The sequence below is a fragment of the Urocitellus parryii genome, chromosome 1 (genome assembly GCF_045843805.1).
Source record: "Urocitellus parryii isolate mUroPar1 chromosome 1, mUroPar1.hap1, whole genome shotgun sequence".
NCBI lineage: Eukaryota > Metazoa > Chordata > Mammalia > Rodentia > Sciuridae > Urocitellus > Urocitellus parryii.
Window position 1 is genome coordinate 138,844,622 of NC_135531.1, and position 26,693 is coordinate 138,871,314.

Below are 26,693 nucleotides of genomic sequence, written 5' to 3' on the forward strand. Positions count from 1 at the left end.
CTGAATTTTCTACATGAATGACCATGTCATCAAATAGAGTTTTAATTTTTCCTTTCCAATATGGACACCTTTTACCTCATGTTTCTTGTCTGATTTCACTGTCTCTAATGTCTGGTGCAATCTTGAACAGAAGTGCTGAGACTGGTCATCCTCGTCTTGTTTCTGATCTTGCAGGGAAACCATTCACTCTTTCCCCATTACTGGTCAGCTTTTTGATGCTGTAATAATACCTGAGACCAGTTAACTTTATAAAGTAAAGAGGACTATTTAGCTCAAAGTTTTTGGATTCTGAAAGTCCTAACCACATGGCACAGGTTCTGTTCTCCCTTTTGACCACGTAACCTTGGGATGAATGGCAAGGGCAGGAGAACATGTTGGAGGAAGGGATTATATCTTGAAACAAGATGTCAGAGAGTGATACAAGGGTAGTAATCAGGCTTTGATAACCACTTCCTCTTGTGAGAACTCACTGGAGGAAACCAGTATTCCCTTCCAAGGGCAGCACTCTTTTTGACCTAAGTATCTCCCATGAGGCCCCTCCTCTTAAAGGTCCCACAACCTCCCAATACTGCCATTCTGGGGTTCAAGTCTCCAGTACATGAACCTCCTTTTCTCTATGGAAACTGCTCATCCCCATCAGCCTAAATGAGCACTAAGTGGCTTTAAGAGATCAGAGAAAGAAAATGGAAGGAAGGAAGAGGATCCCTAGTTAGGGAAAACCACACCTTTGAGGTATTAACAGGAATGTAAGTTCTGCTGAAAGACAGAAGTGGAATGAAATATGTTTTATTTATATGTAAATAAAATAATATGTAACAAAATATGTTTTCATCTCTTAACCTACTCATATGTCCCATGAGTTCATTAGCTCATGGGAAACAATTGTCACACATGTGATTGGAGGATGAATAATAAACTATAAATTTCCCTTTTTACTTTTAGAAGGTCAAAGTTGAAAGAGCCCTCAACAATCAATTAGTATAACCCTTCATTTCACAGACTAAGAGAAGGGGAGGAACTTGCCCAAGGTCCCATAGGAAATCAGTGGCAGATCCAGGTGCAGCAGTGCACACCTGTAATCCCATTGGCTCAGGAGGCTGAGGCAGGAGGATCACAAGTTCAAAGCCAGCCTCAGCAATTTATTGAGGTCTTAAGCAACTTGTTGAGACCCTGTCTCAAAATTTAAGAATTAAAAAGCCTGGGAATGTGGCACAGTGGTTAAGTGCCCCTGGGTTCAATCCCCAATTTAAAAAAAAAATTTAAAAAGAAATAAAGAAATCAGTGAAAAAATTATGGCTAAGTTCTATTGTTATTCTGTCACTCTTTCACTTGGAATATTTAAATAGAAAATTCCCTTCTACAGATATATACTTTTAAAAATTTGATGTTTCTAGGGAAGTTTCTATGGTATAGAGAAAAAAACTCTCTTTTGCATTTAAGGTTGGTCTCTTGTTTCCAGGCTTATCAGAAGTGAATGTTATCTCTGTTTCCATCAAATGAGGTTAATAATATGAATGTCTGAATGTGATATTGGTTCTGAGGTACAAAATATTGCCAAAGAAATCCAAAATCAAAAAAGGGGTAGCCTGAGAGGTATCAATACTAACCTGTGATATCTACATTTCTCTTGGAAAGATAAAGAAGCCACTAATTAATATAGAGATGTTGGGGTTTGATGAATATATATAACATCTGCATGGAAATCAAAATGGGGGTAGGAGGAAGGGGAAGCTATTAGAATAAAAATAAAAAATGATGCATATAGACACCTGTAGAGTTGGCCATGGAATGGTTAATGGGTTGGGTCAACTCATAGAAGGCTTGGTATGTTCCAAAAATACACCCCAAAAAGCCCAGGATGCTGATCATGATGTCCTTTGCAATGGTGGCACAACTTATGTCCTCAGAGTAAAAGGTGATGATCTCCAGGAGGGGTGGGATGATGAGGGCCAGGGCACTGCTGCACACAGAGCCCACTAGGGAGATGACCAGGTCCAAGCGGGGGATGAGGATGGCTGAGACACCTGCAGCAAGAAGAAAAATTTAGAATCATTAAAGGTTCCTGCCAGAAGCTCAAAACCAAACCATTGCTTTGGAGCCCAAGAGCTTCACAGATGAATGAGAAACTGTCTGGAGAGGTGAGCAGGAGCCCACTATGGCTTACACACAGGTCAGGCACCACAACTCCTGACTGCCTCTCCTATCTTCACTGCGGACCCACATGCCCCTTTTCTATTTTATCTATTGGATTTTTCATACATAATCTTTATTGGAGATTTACTCTACCACTTAGCTATGATAACCTCCTTCATTATAGAGTTGGGGAGATCCAAAGCTCTAAAAGGAACAGGGCTTGCTTAAGATCACACAGAGCTAAGATGAGAATCCACAGGATGCCTCACCTAAACCCTTTATAGAGGGGAAAAAACTCAAATCATCAAAATCCAAGATAAAAAACAAATATCACCGTAGATACTATTGAAATCCAGAGGGTTTTCAGGGACTATTTTAAAAATTTATACTGCAACAAACTAGGAAATCTTGGATATGAACAAATTCCTAGAGATATCTGACTTACCCAAGTTGAACCAGGAAGATATAGAAAACTTAAATAGATCGACATCAAGTAATAAACTTGAAGCAGCCATCAAAAGCCTTCAAAAAAAAGAAAAGCCCAGTACTGGATGGATTCTACCAGAGTTTTACCAGAACTTTAAAAAACTAATACCAACCTTCCTCAAGTTATTTCAAGAAACAGAAAAGGAAAGAACACTGCCAAACTCATTCTATGAAGCCAGTATCACCCTGATACCAAAACAATACAAAGACACATCCAGAAATAAAACTTCAGACCAATATCCTTGATGAACATAGAAGCAAAAATTCTCCATAAAATATTGGCAAGCTGTATACAAAAGCACATTAAAAAGTTAGTGCACCATAATCAAGTGGGTTTCATTCCAGGAATGCAAAGTTCATTCAAATATGCAAATAAATAAATGTAATTCACCACTTAAACAAAATTAAGGACAAGAATCACATGAGTATGTCAATAGATGCAGAAAAGGCATTCGACAAAATACAGCAGGCATTCACGTTTAAAAGGAACTTACCTTGACATTGTAAAGGCTATATAGGATAAACCCAAGGCCAACATTATTCTGAGTGGAGAAAAACAAAAAGAATTTCCTCTAAAATCAGTAATTGACAAGAATGCCCATTTTTACCACCCCTATCCAACGTAATCCTTGAAGCTCCAGCCAGAACAATTAGGTGAGAGGAGAAAATTAAAGGGATATGAATAGGAAGGGAAGAGCTCAAATTACCTCTGCTTGCCAGTGACATGATCCCATATTTAGAGGACCCCCAAAAAAACTCTACCTGAAGACTTAGAGAGCTAGATCATAAATGAATTCAGAAAAGTAGAAGGATACAAAATCAATACCCATATAACAATAATTTTCCTATTGTAGTGGCACCCCCTTTTTCCACAGAACAGTCCTAACTGGGCTTCTCTAGAAATCTTTACCGTGGCTAATTTTGGGACTGTCGGCAAAAGAGTCTCTGCAAAAGAGTTCAATGTAGATAATTCCCATTTTTGTGTTGCCCTGTTTTACTTGGCCATGGCCGGGAAGAAATCAGCACTCCAGGTTCTGGACACCCCTTTACTAGTTTTTCACAAATGTATCCAGTACAGTAGTTTGTAGAAATGTGCAAATAAGGCCTCTGGCCTTGAGCTGGGGCTTCACAAAGGTGTCTACATTTTTAAGGTAAGTTACCTATTGGGCTCCATGGTAACAGCTGGCAGGGGGAGGAAAGAAAGGGGAGAAGAAGGTCCCCCTTTCTCAGGTGCTGTCCTTGAAGCGTTAACTTGCCCAGAACAGTGAAAGAAAAAGCTGCTTTTATGTGAACTTCTAATCCCCTCCTTACATGCTAGGTATAATACCCTGAAACTACCTGAACTTGGGGTTCAGGGGATTGATTGATTACAGCAAAAGCTGTGCCCTCTGAACCTGGCTGCAGCCAAATGAAACTGTTTCCTGCTATCTTCAGTGCCTTTCCTCGTCTATCCCTACAACACTATAATCCAATGATGAATCTGCTGAGGAAGAAAATAGGAAAACTATCCCATTCACAATACCCTGAAACAAAACAAAACAAAAAAACAACAACCAACAACAACAACTTGGGAATCAATCTAACAAAAAAAGGACCTCCACAATGAAATGTTAGAATATTAAAGAAAAAAATTGAAGAAGACCTTAGAAGCTGTAAATACCATCCATGTTCTTGGATATACAGAATTAATATTGCCAAAGTGACCATACCACCAAAAGCAAAATACAGATTAAATGCAATTCCCATCAAAATTCCAATGATATTATTTACAGAAATAGAATAAGCAGTCATGAAATTCATTTGGAAAAATAAAAGACCCAGAATAGCCAAAGAAATCCTTAGTGAGAAAAGCAAAGCAGAAAGCATTATAATACTGAACTTCAAAATATACTTCAGAGCTATAGTCCTCTTCAACAAAATGGCGCTGGGAAAACTGGAAATCCATATGTAGTAAAAAGAAAATTAACCCCTATCTCTCACCCCGCACAAAACTCAACTCACAATGGACCAAAGACCTAGGAATTAGACCAGAAACCCTGTACCTGCTGGGAGAAAATGCAGGCCCAAATCCAACATGTCGGCTTAGGAACTGACTTCCTTAACAAGATTCCTAAAGGGCCAGAAACAAAATTAAAAGTCAATAAATGGGACGGTATCAAATTAGAAGCCTTCTTCACAGTGAAGAAAATAAGAATGTGAAGAGAGAGCCCACAGAATGGGAGAAAAATCTTTGCTACCTGCCCCTCAGTAGGATATTAATAATCAGGATTCACAAAGAACTCAAAACATAATAACACCAAAAAAATCCCCAAATAATTCAGTCAATAAATGGGCAAAGGAACTAAATGAACACTAGTCAAAAGAAGATATAAGAATGGTCAATAATTAGAGAAATCTAGCAATTAGAGAAATCAAATTAAAACTATACTGAGATTTCATCTCATTCCAATCAGAATGGCACTTAACAAAAATACAAGCAACAAGTACCAGGATGCAGAACCAATAAAAAACAACAGTCACTAATATGGCATTATGTAAAAATGTGGATGTGTAACCAATGTGATTCTGCAATCTGTATTTGGGGTAAAAATGGGAGTTCATAACCCACTTGAATCTAATGTATGAAATATGATATGTCAAGAGCTTTGTAATGTTTTGAACAACCAATAAAACAAACAAACAAACAAACAAACAAACAAAAAGCACCACAATGAGATATCACCTCACATTGGTTAGGGTGGCCATTGTTGAAAAAACAGCAGATAACCAGTGTTGGTGTGGAGGTGGAGAAAAGGGAATTTCTATGTACTGTTGCAAATTAGAATAGTCACTAGGTAACTCAATACCAAGTTTCTTTAAGAGAATTTAAAGTGTTTTATAATTATACAAATATAAAAGTATAAATTTTTATAAATATAAACATATAATTATATAACCCCACAAAGTCAATTCTTGGCATATATATGAGTAATTGAAATCAATATGTCAAAGGAATATCTGAACTATCATGTTCATTGCAATGTTTATCACAATAACCATGCCATGGAATAAAGAAAATATTGCATATATACACAGAAAAATACTATTCGACCTTAAAAATAAAAAAGAAAATCCTGTCATTTGTAACAACATGGATGAACCTGGGAAACAGTATGTGAAATGAAATAAGCCCAGCACAGAAAGACACATCCCTATTCTGATTTATAGATGGAGTCTAGCAAATTAAGCTCATACAAAGACAGAATAAGATGATAGAGAGTAGGGGTGTGAGAACTGGAGAGGTGTTGACCTAAAGACACAGGACAAATTGCAGTTAGAAAGGAGGATCAAGTTCAAAAGATCTGTTTATGACGTGGTGACTGTAGCTAATAACAATGTATTGTATACTTGAAAATTGACAAGATAGTACTGTTTAAATATTTTCACTAAAATAATGATAAATATTTGAGCTAGTAGGTATGTTAATTACCTTAGTTCAGTTATACCACAGTGTATGCATCTATCAAAATATGTTGGATACCATAAACACACATAGTTTTTTATCTATCAATTTAAAAAATAAAAATCTACAAAAAACAACAACAAAAAAAATAAAGTTATTTCTACTCTACTATGCTGCCTACTTGGCACACAGTAGGTGCTCATAAGGGTTTGACTCTTATCTAAACACTGAAACAAATTGTACCATCTACATCATGCAACTTCTATATAGAACCAAGGATGGATTAAAAAAGAAAGATGGTTCTATTGTATACAAATCTCAACCACTTATTTTACCATTCATAAAAGGATTCTGGTAATTAAGCAGAACATAAAACATGAAGACAGCATTAGCTGCCCATTCTCCATCCCTCTTCTTATATAAACATTCTTAAATCTCCATCTCCTATACATACAATAAATGCATATCATGGATTTGCCAACAGAGTCCAATTTTGATAATATTTGAATGAGGGAATATGCAATTTATATGATTTAATTTCATATGCCCATATAATTTATCTATGAACAAATTAGAGAAAAATTGTTTTGGAAAGCATCTAAGCTTGCTGTATATTTCTTTTTCCTGGTGCTGGGGATGGAATCCAGGGTTTTGCATGTGCTAGGCAAGCACTCTACCATTGATCGGAACTTCTAGACTCAGCTTGCTGGACCTTTAAGAAAACCATCACCTTTTTCTGAAATTGCTCCAACATATTGAGCATAAGAGGGACTCAGGGTCTCATTCTTGGAAGCCCATCACCTCTTTATAGTGTGCTCCCTATCCATAGTTTTCCTTCATCAGATGCATGATAAGCTCATTACCAGTGGAGGTACAGAGAAAAATCAGCATCTTTCCCCAGGAGAGCTCACCCTGAAGGGGACAGAAGAGATGTGTTCAAGGAGAGCTACACTGCAAGGTGAACAGGAGCCATGCTTCAAGAGGCTTAGCTCTGGTCAAAGCAACCCACTCCTCAGAGCCCTCCCAGGGCTCCCTGTTGCAAAAACTCCTCAGCACTGATTTAGCTGTGAGTTCAGGATTTGGGTCCTTCCATATGTTTGGACCTACTCTCTGATTGTGCCCAACAGCTTTTAGTTCTCCAGTGGGCCACAGGCAAATACTGACCTTGGGTTTGTGCACAGCCTACTCCCTATATGTGATCTACCTCCTCTCTCCTAGCATATCTCTTAGCCAGTATATCTCCACTGGAGAGGACTGATCCCCTGACCTGCCCAGGGTGAGAAACAGGATCCTGTTAAGTATACAGGGTGTCTGTTACTTAGTTTTAACTGTCATGCGGGTGCTTCATCTTGTGCCATCTTAACATTCACCACAAAGTGTTGCCATTATTTCCTTGCAGATAGCTGCAGTTCATCTTGTAAACCCTATGAGAGCTGGAGCTACATCCTCACTATTCTTTATGATGGTGATGATGAGTATATGCTAAGCTAAATCCCTAGTCCCATTATTAGTGATTGAGTCCCTAGTGTCCAGCACAATATCAGGCATATAGGAGGTGCTTAACAAACAATACTTGAATGAATGAATGACGGATGGATGAATAAAAAAGGAAAAAATGGCCATTTAGTGTATGCTAGAAGCAGTACATGTCATCAGAAGACCATGTCTCTACCTGTAATTTCCCTGATCCAGAGTTACCTGAACTCTATCTTTCTCTTCAACTTATACTCCTGAGATTGGGAACAATGTCAGAGCAACACATATCCAGGTTTCTGACTCTGGATACAGACTGGGAACTCCAAACACCTCAAACCAAGCAAGTCAGTACCAGGCACATAGGAGAGAGGGTGAATGAATGATACTTCTTTCCTCCATAAAATCAGCTTATATTTTCCATAGGTAGTCAGTAGAGATTATGGTAATATTTACTATGTTGTTAGAGTCTGTAAACAAGTCTGGATGGCGCCTGGCAAAATGCCAGAGGGAGTGGTTTGTGAAGTAATGTCAGTGAGCCATTAAATGTGAAGATTCTTGATTGGTTGACTGCTGTATCTAGTTTATGTTAATTAGATAAGCTGTGTGGAATGTATAAATACCTCTGTTGTCCTACAATAAATGGCTTCCACTCCTGCTGCATCAAGGTACACAAGTTGTTCGTCACCCCCCAGTTATTTTGCCAGGCTGCGGCACTATGTGATAGTTCTTTTAAGCCCATTTTTTTCAGGTGGAAAAGTTGAGATCCAGGGAGATTAAATATCTTGCCCTAGGTCACAAAGAAAGCAAGTGGCAGAGCCAGTGACGGCGGGGTAGGCACCCGAGTGGCTCCTTGCCCTAGTGCTTTTCATCCTACTCACAGGTGAGACAGACCAAGGCTGTGCGGACAGACAGGTCTACAAACAGTGCCCAGTTCTCTGGCACCTGAGAGACGGCAAATGGGATGATGATCTCAGCTGGGACGTGGAACTGGAGGGCGTAGGTGAAGAAGATGCCCACGGAGTACATCAGCTTGACAGACTGGTACAACCTGCAGACAATCATCAAGAGGATGTGAAGTGCAATTCGGCCCCCAGGAAGGGCTGTTTGGGACTCACTCACTGTTCAGAAACTGGTACCTGTCATTGAGTTAAAAAATTGGCTAATATCCAGTGACTTGGGTCAGACTGGCTGTCAGGACCCTCCTGGCAAGCTCATTAAAAGTACACATTCCTGGGCTGGGGTTGTGGCTCAGAGGTAGAGCGCTCACCTAGCATGTGCGAGGCCTTGAGTTCAATCCTCAGCACCGCATAAAATAAATAAAATAAAGATATTGTGTCCAACTACAACTAAAAAAATAAATATTTAAAAAGTGCACATTCCTGGAGATGACGAGGCAACAAGCCCACAACCCAGGAACCCCCTCCTTTTAATTATTTAAAACCTAGTCTGCATAGAGTAAAATTCAAGTACAACAGTCCTACAGTGAAAAGCCTCCCTGCCCTTGATTCCCAGTCTCCAGTGCCCCTTTCCTTAGGCAACCATTCAGAATCGTCTTGTGCTTCCCAGAAATACTCTGCGTATATATAACCTTCCACACCATGTGGGGCCTCACACCCACCCACAGAGGAACATGCTGCACACATTTCTCTACTATAGTGGATCTCCTTACTTTTTCATTACCAAATATTTCTTGGAGATTGCTTCCTATGGATACACATAGATCTGGCCCTTCCATTTAACAACTATTTGGCATTCTGATTGCCGGATATAATACTTTTTAAAACTAGTCACTAATTAATAAATATTTGAATTATTTTTTGAGAATACTGGTCTTTTTGCCACAATGCTGCAAAAAAATATCTTTGTTTGCTTTTCTACATGAACATAATATTTAAATCCACCAATAAGGATGATGGGTCAGAGTGCCCACTTGCCCTACTGTGTTGAAGTCCCAGCTTGTCAAAAGTATGTATGAGTACATGACAATCTATGCCATTGTGTGTATGTGTGTCTTGTTTAACTGGCATTCTATAATCTGCTTTGAGCATCATTTCAAATATAAAATGGTCATTTTTTATTTGCTTGTGAACTGTTTGTTCATACCTTCTGCCCATTTTTTTCTTGAGTCAATGGTGTTTCTCCTATTGGAAAGGGAAATGTGTTTAAGGCTCCCTGGGAAAACATGAAAATCAGCCAGGATCACACTACAGGCACTAAGCCTTGGTGGAGGTCAAAGCCCATGTTCAGCTGTGGTCCTCGGAAGGAAAGAGTCTCGCCTACATGGTTATTAGAATTTCTTCTCCCCCTTCCCCGCATTATTGGGGATTGAAGCCAGGGCCTCACACATGCTTGATAAAATTTCTATCACTGAGCTACACACCTGATCTTTAAAAATTTTTTTTTAATTTTTAGCCAGGGTTTCACTAAGTTCCAGGATGTCCCCAAACTTGTGATCCTTCTGTCTCAGTCTCCCAAGTACAGGATATCTTACTTCCATAACATAAAGCACAATGTCAAGTAAATCCCACATTGATTATATCATCTAGTCATTATCACAACACAGGGAGGTCAGTGCGGCTGGTGGCTTTTTCCTCAGTTTACAACCCTGGCTTTATGGGGAATCTATTCCCTATCACCCTACTTATCTCAGGCATACCAAAGCTGTGGGGCACAGCAAGACAAGACTGAACACTCCACAAGGACTTACTATGTGCTAAGCATTTTCTGTATCAAACCAAACCACCCTGTGAGAGTGTCGTGGTCATTTATGGTGCTCACCAAAGACTTTCAGGTACATCCTGCATCCTTAGAGTACCCAGAGTGGGGCGGTGTGAGCAGGAGAGATACCTGCCATTCCAGGTGAAGCTTTGCCAGCCTGGTGCACAGTGTGTGATTCCCTGTGCTCTCTGCCATGGCAACCAGCCACACTTTGTAGAGTGGTTGTTCCAACAGCAAGAGCCTTAGCCATCCCATAATGTACATGCAGCATGAGCATGCAATTAAGCATTGGTGTGTTCAGCCACTGAGATTACTATTGGAGCAAAACTTACTCTATCCTGACTGATATAAAGAGGCATAAGTATGGTCCTCATTTTACTGAGCACAGGAATTAGGAGTCAAAGATCAGGTGTCTTGCCCAAGGTCAATTAGACACCTTTAGAACATGTGCTCTTAAACCCTGGCAGTCTTGACTGCTTGGCCACTATGTATCCAATACTACCACTTTAACAGCCAACGTACCATGGCATACCATGTGCCAGCCTCCAGAATATTTTCTGGATGAATGAATGATTGAATACAAGAACTCCAGACCAAGTTCCAACTGGGGCACAGCAATAGTGGTGTGGCCTGTATCTGAAACTTAGGATCTGAGTAGCAATCCATCTGTGGGACTTCAATCTTTACTTTGAGTTATACTTTTTGTTGTTCTGTTTTGGTTTCTTTAACTTTCCTAGATCATTTCTGTTCTAGAGTCTTTGCACTTTAGGGTCAGAGAGATTAGATTCAAGCTTCAGCTTCTCACAATGTGAGCTAGGAAAATTACTTAGAGCCTCTCCAAATATCAAATTCCTTATCTATTAAATGGAGTTAATAATAATGCTAACTCATGGGGTTTAAGAAATTAAATGAGATGGTGCATGCTGCCTAGATCATCAAACTTACTGATTATTACAATTAATAGTAATATTAACAGTTAATATTTGTTGCTAAAGAAAACCCAAGTGAATGCCCATCTCTTGCTAAGGCGCAGATCCCATGCTTCTCCCTATACCTGAGGCCAGCAGGGGACGTACCAGCAGTTGGGCAAGTTGAGGGTGATGCTGGCCTGGGTGTCTGACCCAAACTTCATGTAGCCCAGGATTCCCAGGCAGGAATAGAGAAAGATGACAAGGGACATCCCCACGTACAGAACAAGGGGGAAATGCTGTGGATTCTTCATCTGGTTTTTGAGAGGCAGAACCTGGAGGTGAAAAGAGTTTGGAAAACAAAGGGTAGAAAGAGATGTGGCACTTGGTGTAGGTTCGGGTCCCTGCTAGCATGGCTGTCCTTCTCTGGGTGGGCCCAGAGTCAGGAAGGGGCCTCTCCACATGGCCACACTGCTTCATTTTTCTCTCATTTTCTATTGCCATGAATGCTCAATTCCGTCTTTTCTCTTTTGGGGAGATATGAGGAGTACTGGAGATTGAACTAAGGGGGAATTGACCACTGAGCCACATCCCCAGCCCTATTTTGTATTTTATTTAAAGACAGGGTCTCACTGAGTTTCTTAGTGCTTTGCTTTTGCTGAGGCTGGCTTTGAACTTGTGATCTTCCAGCCTCAGCCTCCCAAGCCACTGGGATATCAGGTCAACTCCATCTTTTATGATTAGGAAATTCTCAGTCTTCAAGACATAGTATGGTATATGGAGCAGTAGACACCCTGAATGCATCACTATTCTGCACTTTTTTTTAAATGTTATTCATTTAGATACATGGAATTGCAACTGGCAATCCTAAAGAACATTAGGGACCATTCACTCAAACCCAGCAGTCTTACCATACCAACGCCTTCAAATGTGAAGATGGCAGTACCAAAAAACAGCAAGAAGGTCTTCCAGTTTGCCATCAGGGGCAGGTTTCTTGGATCTGGAATGTCCTGAAAGGAAAAAGAAAGACATTGGCCTTGCCATGGTATCAAAGTCATCCCAAACCACCACTTGGTAGAAGCTGGGTCATGCCTGACCACAACAGAGATAATCAGTGTTAGGAGCACTCATGAGATATCTGGAGCCCGGTCCATCTTCTTATCTTTTAATGCTTGAATCACATACTTAGTGGCCCCCCTTGTAATATTTAAAATCATAAAAATGTATACTCTGATACTTTCTAACTTGAATAAAATATCTTTGTCATAGAGTACCACAGACAAAGCAAAAAAAAATGATTCATTCATTCATTCATTCATTCATTCATTTAATTTTTATTGTGGTGAATTCACATAGCAAAATTTACCATTTTAACCATTAAGTGTCTAACTCAGTGGCATTAAGTGCATTTGCGTTGTTATGTATTCCTCACTACTCCCCACCTCATACCTTTTTCGTCAGCCCAAACTGAACACATGAATCTATTAAAATAGCAATTCTCCATTAACCCCTCTCCCTGTAACCCACATTCTACTCTCTGTCTCTATCAATTTGATTATTATGGCTGCTTCATATAAGTGGAATCACATAGTATTTGTCTTTTGGTAGTCTGGCTTATTTCACTTAGCTCAATGTCTTTGAGGTCCATCCATGTTGTAGCATCTTTCAGAATCTCACTCCTTTTTAGGGCTAACTAATATTCTATCATGTATTTTTATATAGCACATTTTCTTTGTTCATTCATCATTCAATGAACACTTGAGTTTCCCAACTTTTGGCTGTGAGGAGCCATTTTATCTTTACCTGTGGAAAAGGCAGGACATGGAGAGAAGAAGGGAATTATGCAAATCTTCTATGCAAGTTACTGACAGCTCAGATAAGGACTCAGTCTCCTATGTCCCAGCCCTCTATCGCCTCTCCTCATCCCTTCTCAGTGCTGTGTGGTCCACAGGCTGGCAGGGCAGATATGGAGGGTCTAGGGGGAATAATTATTTTAATGGACTTCTGTGGTGAGCAGAACAGCACAACACAATGCCTTTATTTTTATGTGGTGCTGAGGATAGAACCTGGGTTCCGCCCGTGCTAGGCGAGTGCTCTACCACTGAGCCACAATCCCAGCCCTCATCATCTAATCTTAAAATAAGATTACTCTGGACTATCCGGATGGGAAAAGGGTCTTAGAAAGTGGAAGAGGGAATCAAAGGAGACAGACTGCAGCATGAGAAAGACTCGGTCTGATTTTGCGGCTTTGATTTTTCTTGCTTGCCAAAGCATGCAGGCAAGAAAACCAGAAAAAAGCAAGAAATGGATTCTCCCCTACCCTCCAGCAAAGGTGCAGACTCATGGACATCTTGATTTTAGCCCAGGAGACCTCCAGAGCTGTAAAATAAATCTGTGATGTTTTAAGCCCCTGGACTTGTGGTCATTTGTTAAAGCATCAATAGGAAAAGGAGACAATGCCAAAGACTCTAGACTCAAAGAAATGAGTGCAATGGTGGGATGGTGGAGTTTCAGGACCTGTGATGAGGATAGAGCACAAGAGCTCCAGAGGCAAACTGATTGGAGGTAGTGGAAAAACTGCTTTCTGGATGCCAGTTTCCTCATCTGGAAATGGAATAAAGATAGTACTTCCAAAACGTAGTATTGTGAAATCCAGTAAGTTAGATAGGTAAAGTACATGGTACTAAGTAGATCAAATTCCTTTATCACCCATTCATCCTTTGTCACCTACCACGGTTACAGTTTTTGTTGGTTATTAATCAATGTTAATCTCCCCGAATGAATGTGACTTCCATGAGAGGAGACACCCTATCTGCCTATTTTTACTTACCCCTGAGTCCCCAGCTCCTTGCACAATGCCTGGGATCACAGAAGGTAGTAAGGACCTATGAATTGTTGAATGACTCATTGTTATTCAATGTTATCCATGCTGGTACTGAGGAGGACAGGATGCTGCTAACAGAGATAATCAGCTTTTAGAGTTTGTGGGGCAAAAATGTTCCTGGATATCACTTTGGCAGGCGATGCTCAGAGCAGAGGATGGAACTTTCTCACCTCCACCTGCCCACCATGACAATAACCCATCCCAGGTGTCTCAGAGGCCCTGGACCCTGACACCTTTCTTCCATGATTTCAGGAACAGACCTGGATGATATACTCAAAGATCAGGATCATGCTCCCCAGGGTGGTGATGTTGGCCATTGTTGAGAAGACAGACAGCACCTTGAGGTTCCGGATAAACACCAACATGATCAGGAAGGGCAGGATTGTCAGCATGTAGATACGAATGTCCAGGATGGGGGTCAGCACCAGGAACTTCCTGGGCTGGCAGGTGTTGGAGGTGACATGGACTTCTTCTACTATCTGAAAGAGAACACAGTGGAAGGTATGGCAGTTGAAGACAAAGCTCAGGATGTCCAGCTCCAGTGGAATTTCAGAAAATCACAAATAATGTTTTAGTATAAATACATTCCAAATATTGCATAAGACACACACACACACACACACACACACACACATATATATATAGTAAAATATCTACATGAAAAAAATACACGACACTCAGTTAAACTGGAATTTCAGATAAGTAGTGAGATATATATTTATATATAAATTATTTATATATTATAATTATTTGCATATATGTTCATATATAAATGTAAATAAAATATATATATCCCTACTTATCCAAAATTCTAGTTTAACTGGATGTCATGTATTTTTTCATGTATGTGTGTGTGTGTATAAAATGCATTCTAGTTTTAATGGGTGCCATGTATTTTTATTTACCAAATCCATCAACATGAACCAGGAACCCTTAGAGTCATGAAACCTCAAGGTTGAAGGGTACTTTGTCAGCTAGCCCAACCTCTTCTTCCCCACCAAATGACTTTCTTTCATGCAGCCAGAGAAAGAGCATTTATCACACAAGTACATGCTCCTCAACCTTAGAGAGCCCTACAAGTCAGGAAGCTCTGGATATTGAGCAAAGCCTATCTGCTTGCAGAGTCCGTCTATAGGCTTGCCACAGTTCTTTCAGGCTGTTAGGTATGCTTCCTCTGTTCCACAAGAGGCTGAGATTGACTTGCAATGTGTCTTAGGCAGGCAATAACGGGAAGTTAGCCACTGGTTTTCCTTATTTTCAGTTAGTCATTTTCTACATGACAACCTGAGATTGTACCTAATGTAAATTTTACCCATACTTTTCAGGCTAAAAATTTTTTCAAGTTGCTTTGGCTTTTTTATGATCCTTTTAGAACATGATTCTCAAGACTGAAAGAATTCCCAGTGGTGATCTAATCCGGGAGTGGAAATGAAGCTGTCTCCTCCCATGACATGCTTTTGCTAATGTAGCCCTAAGCAGCAGACGGTCTGCTTTTCTCTCCCTTTGCCCAGAAGAGGCTTCTTCACCTGTTGTAAATTGTCTGCCATAAACATAAAATAAACACTGCAGAAGCCCAGCTGGGTGATGATCAATAAGAAGCTGACAGTGTACCTGGGGGGAAAAAAGAGGGAGATAGAGTGAGAAAACAAACATTCAAGTTATTATTTATTTATTTTGGAACTGGTGGTTGAACCCAGGGATGTTCTACCACTGAGCCACATCCCCAGCGCCACCCCCCCCCTTTTTTTTTGAAACAGTGTTTAGGGCCTCACTAAGTTGCTGAGGCTGGTTTTGAATTTGCAATCCTCTTGCCTCGGCCTTCTGAGCCACTGGGATTACAGGCATGCACAACTGTGCTTGGCCTAAAATTATTTTTAAAGTGTTTATTTGGTGAAACAATTATTTTGGTGGATTTAGATTTTTTTTCCCAATTTTTCTTGTTTTGAAAAATTTCAAGCCCTCAGGAAAAGTTCATATAATTAGCATCCATATATTTGTTAGCTAAACATATCAATTGTTAAGTTTTGGCCCCAAATCTTTGCATATGTGTACATATTCATCTGCACGCAGGTTATGTGCATGCACATGCGCATGTGTGTGCACGCATGCACACACACACACACACACAGATTTTTTTTTCAGAATCATTTGAAAGTCATTTGCAGATGTCATAACATTTTTGACCCTACACACCTCAGCATATTTTCTTTAAGACTGATATTCTGAAAATGAATTTTAATATCTTCAAATACATAGTCCCTATTTTAGATATCACAATTCTCTCCAAAATATCTTTTATGGCTGTTTTATTTTTATTTATTTTTTTCATAGTGCTGGGGATCAAACCCAGCGTCTCACACATGCTAGGCAATTGCTCTACCACTGAACTACATCCCTGGCCCTATGCATTGCATTTTATTAAAACTATTTTGAAGTTTGTAAAATTGCTCTATTATTCCTATCCTGCTTTTCCTTTCTCCTGCAGCTGTTCATTTTTTGGTTGTTTGATATCAGATCACATGTCCTGTAGTTGATCTATCTTCTAGACTCAGCTGAGGACTTCCTCGTGACACTTATCTGGATTCTCTATCCCCTGTGCTTTCTATAAACTGATACTAGATCCAGTGACTCAATCAGATGAAGCTCCTTAATTTATTTTTCTGGCAAGAACATACACAGCAGTGCCCCGTACGCCTCACTGTGCCCCATGATGAGACACCCTGTCTGACTGTCCCACATCCACACAGGAGCTGAGTGGATCTATGCTCAGTACTTGGGGTAGGTGGCATCTGTGCCTTCTTCTTGTATAAAATTCCCAGCTGACTTTTTACCTGAATGGCTTGAGCATACATTAATGATTGTCTACACAGTATTTAATCAAGCTCCCTAGGTATCTCCTAGTACACTAAAAATTATGAATCATTGGTTGAACTAATATTTTCCCAAATGTTTCCAACTCCTTCTGGATCACTGGATTTCCAAAGAAATAGTACATGGAAACTAGATGAGTGTGAGCTAGATATTCTGGATTCTAGTCCTTGCTCTGCTACTAATTTTCTGTGTGATCCTGAGCAACTTTATTGTCCCTCTCTGAGCTCCTTTATGCTCTATCTTAACAGGTGTGAATCTAGTGATCTCTAAGGGCCATTCCTGCCCTAACTGTCATTGAGGGTATCATCAGAAACTGTTCATGACCTCACCTTTCTGAAAATCAGAGTGACTATTTGGGGGGAGGTCAGTGACCTCCTGGGATGGTGGCAGCCACAATATTGACCCCACTACCTCCCAAAGGACTTTTCTGGAAAAGGTTGCAGTGTGAGGTTTTCAAGTCCCTACTCCACCATTACTCACGGTTGTGCCTTTGAATATGCTATTTTATCTCTATGAGCCTTGGTCACCTCGTTTTTCCGGGACCCTGTCTACCTCACCAAGGTTGTTGGGATGATCAGAAAACCATTCTAACTTTTTATCAAGCAAGGGGACAACCTAAAAATTCACCATTAGGGGAATGATCAAATGAAACTGTGGTATACATCCACATTTGGGAGCCCTAAAAAATTATGAGGTGGATCTATATGTTCCAATGAGAAGTAAATACAGATATACTATTAGATGAAAAAGCAAATTTCCAGAAAAGATTCTAAGTAATGTGCAAATTAATATGTCCATTCACATACATATGTTGATGTAAACCTAGAGAAAGAAAAAGTCAAAGGGAATGTTGACTAACTAGACCTCAGGGCCTACCTCTTGAGTAACGAGTCGGGTAGGGAATGGAGCTATTGAAGATATTTTCTATTGATAGTTTCCCAAAAGAACATGTTCATTTGTTTTATTTCATTTTTGTACCAGGGATTGAACCCAGGGGTGCTTAACCACTGAGTCACATCCCTAGCTCTTTTTATGTTTTAATTTATTGAGGGAGGTCAGTGACTCACTAAGTTGCTTAGGGCCTTGCTTAGTTGCTGAGGCTGGCCTTGAACTTGTGATCCTCCTGTCTCAGCCTCCCAAGCTACTGGTTACCCAGGTGTGTGCCACCATACCTGGCTAAGGACATATTCACTTAAAACTTTAAAAGAGAAATAAAGAGATTAGGCTTGTGATGATTGTCATTGTCACAGTTACTTCTACATCCATGACTACTACCTTCCCCACACGGAATGGGACCTCAACCAGGGGCTGGGGCAGGTTTCCAGGCTGTACATTGTGGCCTCCCCATAGTTCACAAAAGTCGTCTGCAATCTAGGAGGAAAGGACAATGTGTAACTTAGAATGTTTCTGTTGGAGTTACGATTTGCTCCTCGAGTGCGTAATCATGATCTATTTGTATGTCAGCATAGAGCGCTCTGTTAATTTTATGATAATCATATATTTTATACAACTTTCAGAGGTTTGCTTTTTATTCTTTTTTCCTTTTGGCAGTTATCTTTTTAAGAACAAATCCTTAAGTGGATCTTAATGGATTTTTTTTAATAAAAAGTAGTTGATTTAGGTCTGTCATGCAGGAGAGAGGGGACATGGTCAGGGGAGGAGACGGGGAAGGAGGCAGAGCAGGTGTGGCCAGTCAGGGATGCTGTCCTTTCTTGACTATTCTGGCCCTTCTCATTGCCCAGTTATCAGGACATTTGAGATGGCCGACATGGACAGAGTCCCACGCATAAACCACGCTCAGGCTCCTGCCCAGCAGGAGGATGTGATGGCCAGGTTCCACCCTGTCCCTTTTCCCTGTCTCTCTCCCTTTCTGAGGGTGGGACAGGCCCTGCTATAGGACTGTCCTGGTCCTGGAGAGGAGCAGATGGGAGCAGCAGCAGGTTGCTGAGATCCTGGATACACAGCATTCGTTTCAGGACTGCTAGGACAGAGACAGGGCTCTAGGCTTGACAGGAAACAGGGTAAATACCATTCCCTCATGAGCTGGAGACCATGAGCAAGTCTAGTCTCCGCTTTTCCACATGCAGACTAGGCTTTGAGCAGGAGACAGTGAGAGATGGCTATCAGGAAGTGTTGGAAACACACTTTTATTATGTATTGTTATTATCATATATTGATATTTCTGATAATTTAGTGAGATTGGCATTCATGCACAAATGGGGTCAGATTGCAGAGGACTGGTAAATACGAGTCTGAAGGTTGGGGATCAGACAGGGATTAGTGATTTAGTAGGTGGCACAGGACATAAGAATAGGGAGTAGTGAGGTCAGTGGCTACACGGCAAGTGTGTGTCCAGTTCTCAACAGGATCAACAGGACTACTACTCCAGAAGGACAAGGAAGGAATGAAGGCCCAGAAGTACCAGATTATCTGACTAATGAGAAGAAAGCAGATGAGTTTCTTGTTATTTTTTTCTTAAATATGAAATTTCTAAATTTTTAAACATTGGCTTAGAAAAGAAAAACTGTGAAAGTCCCCCAAAAACATATCTGAAGTTTACAGCTAGCACTTGGGCCACCCTCCTGGGGGCCTCTGAATTAGAGAAAAATGTAAGAGAAATCATCAAGAAAAAGTCAGAAGCCTGGGAACATAATGACCCAGCAAGCTCAAGACCACATGGTTAAGAATGGAGTCCGACAGGCCTTCCAACACTGGCTCTGCTACCCCCTGGTTGTGTGGCCCTGGGCAAGGCCCTGGGCAAGCCTCAATTTACTTATCTATAAAATGGAAATAAAAATGGGACCTACTATAGAGATTTACTGTAAGAAGTAAAGTTTTGGATTTGAACACTCTGCAGATCTCAGCATTATTGTTTTTTTTTTCGTGGCTGTCTTTTCTTTCTGAAGTTGTTTTTGCATTCATTTCAAACCCGTACACCTTGACACACTATGTGCTTTCAATAACTGAAGTTGTACCCTATGCATTCGGTGGCTAATTACGTCTTTGCGTCTACTGGCTTGTCTTTACAGGGGTTCTCCTGGAACAAATTACCCTGATGAGGGTTTAGTATTAGGGTGGGGAGATTAAAAGGAACAGAAGGACGACTGCGTGTCTTGCCTCACATGGTCGTTGTGGAGTGCTCTACCATCTTTTATCACTTTTGATGTTCCCAGGTGAGGGGATTTGGGCTCACAGGGGTGCAGGAAACTGACCAAGCCTTCCAGCTGGTCGGCAGCAGGGTTGGGTCTCTTCTTGGGATTCTTTCCCACCCCTTCACCACTTCTGTTGGATCCAGAGCAGCTTGGTGGCCTGGAGAAGTGGCCTACTTATTGGACAGTGGTCAAAGGAAACTCAACACCCCAGTGAATGGGGCCTGGTGCTGGGGTGAGAGAGGAGCAGCACCCACCTCTGAGAGAGGTGGTGAGCGCAGTTCAGCAAGATGACCATGCAGTGCACTGTGAGGATCCCGATGGCCAGCAGGCTGATGGGCCCAACCTGAAGGGAGAGGAGAGGCCCCGGGTGGTGATTGATGGGCAAACTGGCCACGCCCACACCCTGGCCCTCTCTCAGTTTGGGCACTAGGGCTCCTTGCCAGGGTGGGAGACAATGCATGGATGTCCTTGTCCCCTGGATGCTGTGCTTTGAATGCCCCTCCTGGCACCGCTATAAAGTGGCTGCTCAATCTCTGCTAGGATTCTACCTGTGACCCAGATCTCACCACTCTCCATACAACCCAGGCCTTTCTCATCTGCCTCCAGTTTCACCCTGCTGTAGTCTCTTACGATGATTTCAACCTTTTACACAGTCTAGCCCTCACAAGTTCCTTCTGTGACTTAATTCTTTTCCACTAGTAGAGAGGTTATCAACAAGGGCCCTATTGACATCTGGGGGCAAATGACTGTTTAAAGGATCTGTACACTGCATTGTAGGATATTGCCCAGCATCCTGAGCCTCTATCCATTAGGTGTCAGTGACAGTTACAGGTTGTAACAACCAAAAATGTCTAGGTGACAAATATAAGGGTGGGGTTCACAAAATGTCTCCATTTGAAAATTGTTGCTCTACTGTGTCTACTTTGTCAATATTCCAGACGGAAGATCATAATCTTCCAGATCTGATCAGAAGGGCATAAAGTAATGAAGGACTCTCTCTCACCTCCTTTATTCTGGATACTCCTGCCTTTATTGATGAGATAACATTATCTGTCACAAAGAAACAAGTGAGGGGTAAAGAGCATCACTAGTCTACAGCAGAATGTAGCCTGAATGTGGCAGAAACTTTCTTGTCCATTTTTGTATTCCTGAGGCCTAAGAATACACATAGTAGGCTCTCAATAAACATTTCTCAACTGGATCCTGGTCAGGAGTTCTGGGCAGGGAGACAGAGAATAAAGAAATTATCTAACTCCTCTTAGTAGGCAAAACTCGACTATATAAAAGAGCCATCTTAAAAAGCATATACCACACTAGCAAGGACAGTTTTGCTGAAGGTTCTGTGGTCCTGCTACTATTCTGCAGATGACTGAGAAGTCAGAGGATCCCAAGGGGGAGAGTTCCACCTCTGGGTTGGAACCCCTACATATCAGAAGTTATATGAGGAAGTAAGGGTCTCGCTGTGCCTTCTTTAGCCTTGAGGCCACTTACCAGGCCTGGAGAGAAGGAAGATCTCCCTGAACTAAATGGATATGACATATTTGGAATCAATTCAATTCAATAAGCATTAATCGGGGCTTCCTGTGTGACAGTCTCTACAGTGGGGACTGAGAGAAGGTCTAAAGGGAAATCAGACAGTTCTTGCCCTCAGAGCCTTCCGATAGGTGGAGATAGGTCTATTAAAAAATAAATATGTCTCACCTCCGTAAGTGCTTTAAAAATTCCAGGTGAGGCAGATACAAGTGTAGCAGGAAAGGAGGTAAGGCAGCATTGATATTCAGGAGGACAACATTACTATTCATAATGATATCATTAATATTCATGAGGACAGCATTAATATTCACGAGGACAGTATTAATATTCATATAAACAGAACAGTTTTAGAAAGGAGGCAAATTTCCAAAGGCAGAAACAAGAGGTCAAGGAGTGCAAGGCAGTATGGGCAGTGGGAGACATCCTTGCCCTCATGGCCAAGCCACTTTCTCCTATACCATTCAAATGGTTTGAAACAGAAGTCACACACTCAGATGCCTGCAGGGCCCTGGCTGCTGGTGAGATATACTCCTGGGGACTGGGAAGACAGGGGCAATGTGGGGTCTGAATGAGTGTGGCAGCACCTTATGAGTAGCATCCCTTCCCCTCCAGGGATGCTCAATTTGGCTCCAGGAGATTGATAGGTGCATTTCCTGTCATAGAGCACACCCCCAGCTCACTCACTGATGAATTGTGCAACAGCCTTAGAGGCACATGTCCCCTTTGCCCCCAAGGACCAACCAGTTCACAACCCAAAGTTGTCTCTTACCAGTAAGCCGGCATTTTTTATGGCCAGGGGAAGCCCCAGGAGCCCAGTGCCAACGTTGCATTTCAACAGATGGACCAAGGTTTGCAACAGCCTGTGGGGGGAAATAAGGGAGAAAAGAAGAGGATGTCAGGGGAAGGGAAGGGCGGCCCAGCTTAGCCTCTGCCCAGCATTCCCGGGGTGCCAGTTGAGAAGAGGACAACCCACAGCTCAGTGATATCTCAGATCCAGAGCTGGTGCTAGCTCAGGTGGCTCAACACACACTAGGCTTTAAAGAAAAAAAATGACCCCAAATTGCTGTCATTCTAAAGAGCATTCTATTATTGAGATCTACTATACATCTAGCACTAGACAGACAAGAATTCGTAAAAACAGCCCCTATTTACAGAATATTTATTGCAACAGGTAATTTTCAACTCACTTACTAGAAAAAAAAAGCACAATAATTCCCTAGCACATATGGTGTGCTTACTGATTCTAGTTTGTTCATTCCTTGATCCATTGAGTCAACCAATATTCACTGTGAAAATTAATTGAAATTTATATATCCACAGATTGCTACATAATACATCCATGCTACATATTGGATATGGATAATTTTGTTTTTGTGGTGCTAGGAATAAAACCCAGGGCCTTGCATTTGGTAGGCGAGCTCTTAACCACTGAGCTCCCAGTACAGATGTGGATAAACTTTAATATCAATTACTACTGTGCTTACAGAGTATTTACCAGGTGCCAGCAAGGCGCCAAGGTTGTAAATGTTCTTGACATCTGTGCTCAGGGCTCCTGCCCAGACAGCTCCAATCCTAATATGGATCAGGGTAGAGAGGTGGGAAGAGGAACATGAGAACGGAATCAAAACCAAACTTAAGTAGGAAGTGAGTGCCAGGTATGATGGCACATTCTTGTAATCACAGAGACTGGGGAGGCTGAGGCAGAAGGATCAGAAGTTTGAGACCAGCTTTAGCAACTTAGCAAGGCCCCAAGCAACTCAGGGAAACCCTGTCTCAAAATAAAACATAAAAAGGGCTGTGTTTGTGTCTCAATGATTAAGAGCCCCAGAGTTTAATCCTTGATGCCAAAAAAAAAAAAAAAAAAAAAAAAAAAAGTGGGAAATGAGTACAAGAGCACTGAATTGAGAGGCAGGAGCCCTGGGCTCTGAGTTCTGCTATGATGTCCACCTACTGTGTTTAGTTACTAGTTTGGAAGCCCCTTAGCTGCAGAAATCCCCTGTTTCCTTATCTGCCTATGTGCCAGAAGCACTGTAAGAACCAGAAGAGTGACCGGATGGATCTTGGAATCCTGAAGCACTTTGCTTTACAGGGGTGACCGCCAACCACCCTGGGCAGTGCTTACTTGTCAGCAAGGGCCTCCTTCAAGAGGAAGCAGAGCTGGGCTAATAGGAAAACGAAAACAGGCCTGTTTTAAGCAGACAGAGACGTCCCTTTGACCTGGTATGAGAGGGCACCTGGAGGAGGCCATCAGAAGAGCAGGGAGAAACCACCCAAGGTTACCCAGTGCTCATGACTCCTGGATTCTGTCCCATCTATTAGGGAGCCCAGGCAAAGGGCTACGAGGTCTCTGTACAGGTTTTCGATACCAACCTGGGAGGGCGTGGGGTGAGAACAGAGCCGCTCTGACTTCCTGCATTTTCATTAATCAGTCTGTGTACCTAAGAACAGGGTCATCTCTCGTCCCTTCACTCCAATAGGTAACTTTTATTTCTCCATAATAGCGATTATTGGAAAATATGTCAAAGCTGTATATAGTTTTTTCTCTTTTGTCAATTCCGTTGTAATTTTTCCAAAATATGTGCACTTTCTCCCAGTTCCTGCCCACCTCCCTCCATCTCTTCCCTGTTCCTGTGACAGATGGCATCTTGCCTCACTTAAACCTGGGAAAGGTGAGACATTTTGGAGAAACCATGGTACCTTAGACAACAGCAGTACACATCAAGACCTTGGAGAGTAAACATGGGTTGGGATGGAAGCTCCCTAGAACATTTTTAAAAAAATACACTTTATATTTTTTCTTGAAAAATAATGTCTTGCCATATAAAAGGAACTTCCAAAATCCCACCAATTGAAAATAACCATACATAATGATGAGCCTTCCTCTAGGCACCCCTACTTGCTTCAAAGTACACAGATTTTTACAAGGAGAACTTACTGGATCCTAAAATACTTTTCTCTGTGAATATTACATGCTACACATTTTTTCATGTCTGGAGATCTCCTCCATAACTTGTAATGACTGTATTATATTCTATTATATGTTTACACCATACTTTAACCATTTTTTTTTATACCGGGGATTTAACTCAGGGGCACTCGAACACTGAGCCCCCATCCCCTGTCCTATTTTTGTACTTTTTATTTAGAGACAGGTCTCACTGAGTTGCTTAGTACCTCACTGTTGCTGAGTCTGGATTTGAACTCATGATTCTCCTGCCCCTGCCTCCCAAATCGCTGGGATTATAGGCATGTACCACCTTGCCTGGCATTTTAACCATTCCTATTGTTTCTGGATTTTCAATATTGTAATCATTGCTTCAATAAAAATGGTCTTGAATACTGCCTGTGATTTCATTAGAAAAAAAAATTCTAGAAGTGATATTGTGGATTAATTATATTTATGAAAAAGCTAGGTAGTAATCCAAAAAGTAATTCAAAAGTTAAAACAAAATAAATTACAATAAAAACCTGTATAATAAATATGAAGCGCTCTCCTATCTCTGTCTCTCAGTCTCCCGATTCTCTTCCCCAGAGACAGCTACTGCTGCCAGTTATGTGTGTACATGTGTGTAGTCACATGTGTGTACTTTCAAAGATAGGATACACCAAGAAAGTACTTGTGTATTTTATACAAATGGCATTTTAAAATTTAACATAAAACATTGCCATCTAAAAAAAGCACCAATTTAATTCTCCCTAAAAGACATGGTATTCTAATCAATGCTGGTTCTTATCACTTAAAATAACAGTATCATTATAGCTCACGATTATTATCTGATCTGGTTACAAGATAATAGTCTGATTAGCAATAAAAGTCTTAGAGAAAAATTCCCTGTGTCTGAGTTTCCTCTTTCACCTAGACATCCCTGTTCCAGGAGGATGGGTGTGTAAAGGAGAGGAAAGTAGGAGAATTTGGTCCAGAGCTGCCAAAGCAGCACTTGCCCCAAGGTCTGGAAGGGGGTGTGGCCACTTACGAGAGAGCGTTGTCTTCCTCAGCAGGAGGGGCATTTTCTGGGGTCGAGCGGCTGCTGTTGCTGCTGCTGCTGTTGCTCTTCGAGGGGGACTTAGACCCATTGTCCAAGTTCAGCTCATTGTTGTAGTCCTTTCCAAGCAGTGACTTCTTCAACATGGTGCCTAGGTGGCAGAGCCTCAGGGGGTCTAGTCCTAGAACAGTCTTGAATAGGCCTCTGATGGGTTTTTCTCTGGAGAAGCCATAGCTACAGACCTGAGATGCTGGCTCCCAATTCCCGAGGGAGCCTGGCCCTGGATGAAGACTGAGCGTGTGAGTCAGGGAAGCAGTTGGCGGAAAAGCCCCACCTGGCTCTGGGGAGATTTATAAGAGCTCCATCTCGGGATGAGGCTCAGTCCTCTTGCAGTTGCTTGGATACCTGCCAGGAATCTTGCCTGGGCTTTTGGCCTCTCCCAGTTTAGCCCTCACGGCTGTCGGGCAAAGTGAACAAGGTGACAAGGAGGAAGAAGGTACCATTTGACTAGAGGTTCTGGTGCCTGGATGTGGACCCAGACTCAGTGCATAGCTCTCTGGCTAGGAAGAAAAACAGAGTTACCTCACAATGGAGGCTGTCTAGCCAATAAGCTGCTGCAGAATCCCAGGAGGCAGGATGGTCATCTAGGACCACCTTCTCTGGGTAAAAATGAAGAGTGGCTTATAAGGTTCAGTCAAATGACAGTTGCTCAGACAGTTACATGGACTTCCACCTATCTGGAAGGAAGTGTAAATCAACTTTTTAAAAAAAATATTTATTCCAAAAATATTTATTGAGCACCTAATATATACTAGGAACTGGATAGAAAACCTACAACAGTCTTTTCACATGGAACGACCCATCTTCTGAGACTAGGGGGGGACAGTCAATAAACAGAAAAGCATGTTGAGAATATGTTAGCTGCTAAAAGAAAAATTATGCAGAAAAGATGAATGAGGAGTAGAGGGAGGGTTGCAATTTTAGACTGGGTAGTGGTATGCTTCAAATCTTAAATGTCCCCCAAAGCCTGGTCCCCAGCTGATGGTTCCATTGGGAGCTAGTGGAGCCTTTAAGAGGTTGGGCCTGGTAAAAGAAAGTGAGGTCACA

At 41.5% G+C, this 26,693-nt stretch overlaps 1 protein-coding gene across 1 annotated transcript; it reads right to left on the minus strand.

Moving 5' to 3' along the window:
- Positions 1-1,734: 1,734 nt before the first annotated feature.
- Slc36a3 (solute carrier family 36 member 3) lies at positions 1,735-25,714 on the minus strand. The gene is made up of 10 exons (XM_077799592.1): positions 25,578-25,714; positions 22,373-22,463; positions 20,325-20,413; positions 18,194-18,289; positions 15,574-15,658; positions 14,308-14,526; positions 12,075-12,173; positions 11,332-11,498; positions 8,416-8,585; positions 1,735-2,024 (listed from the first exon to the last, which is right to left on the minus strand). Exons 3-10 carry the CDS (start codon positions 20,363-20,365, stop codon positions 1,735-1,737), a joined length of 1,167 nt encoding a protein of 388 aa, XP_077655718.1. The 5' UTR covers positions 20,366-20,413; positions 22,373-22,463; positions 25,578-25,714.
- Positions 25,715-26,693: the final 979 nt, after the last annotated feature.

Coding starts and splice junctions, on each gene's coding strand:
- Slc36a3 (XM_077799592.1), bottom strand. CDS start 20,365: ATGGTCATCTTGCTGAACTGCGCTCACCACCTCTCTCAGAG. Junction 18,290..20,324: donor GCTCACCACCTCTCTCAGAG/GTGGGTGCTGCT, acceptor CTTTCCTCCTAG/ATTGCAGACGACTTTTGTGA. Junction 14,527..15,573: donor TGGCAGACAATTTACAACAG/GTGAAGAAGCCT, acceptor GTTCTCTTTCAG/ATAGTAGAAGAAGTCCATGT.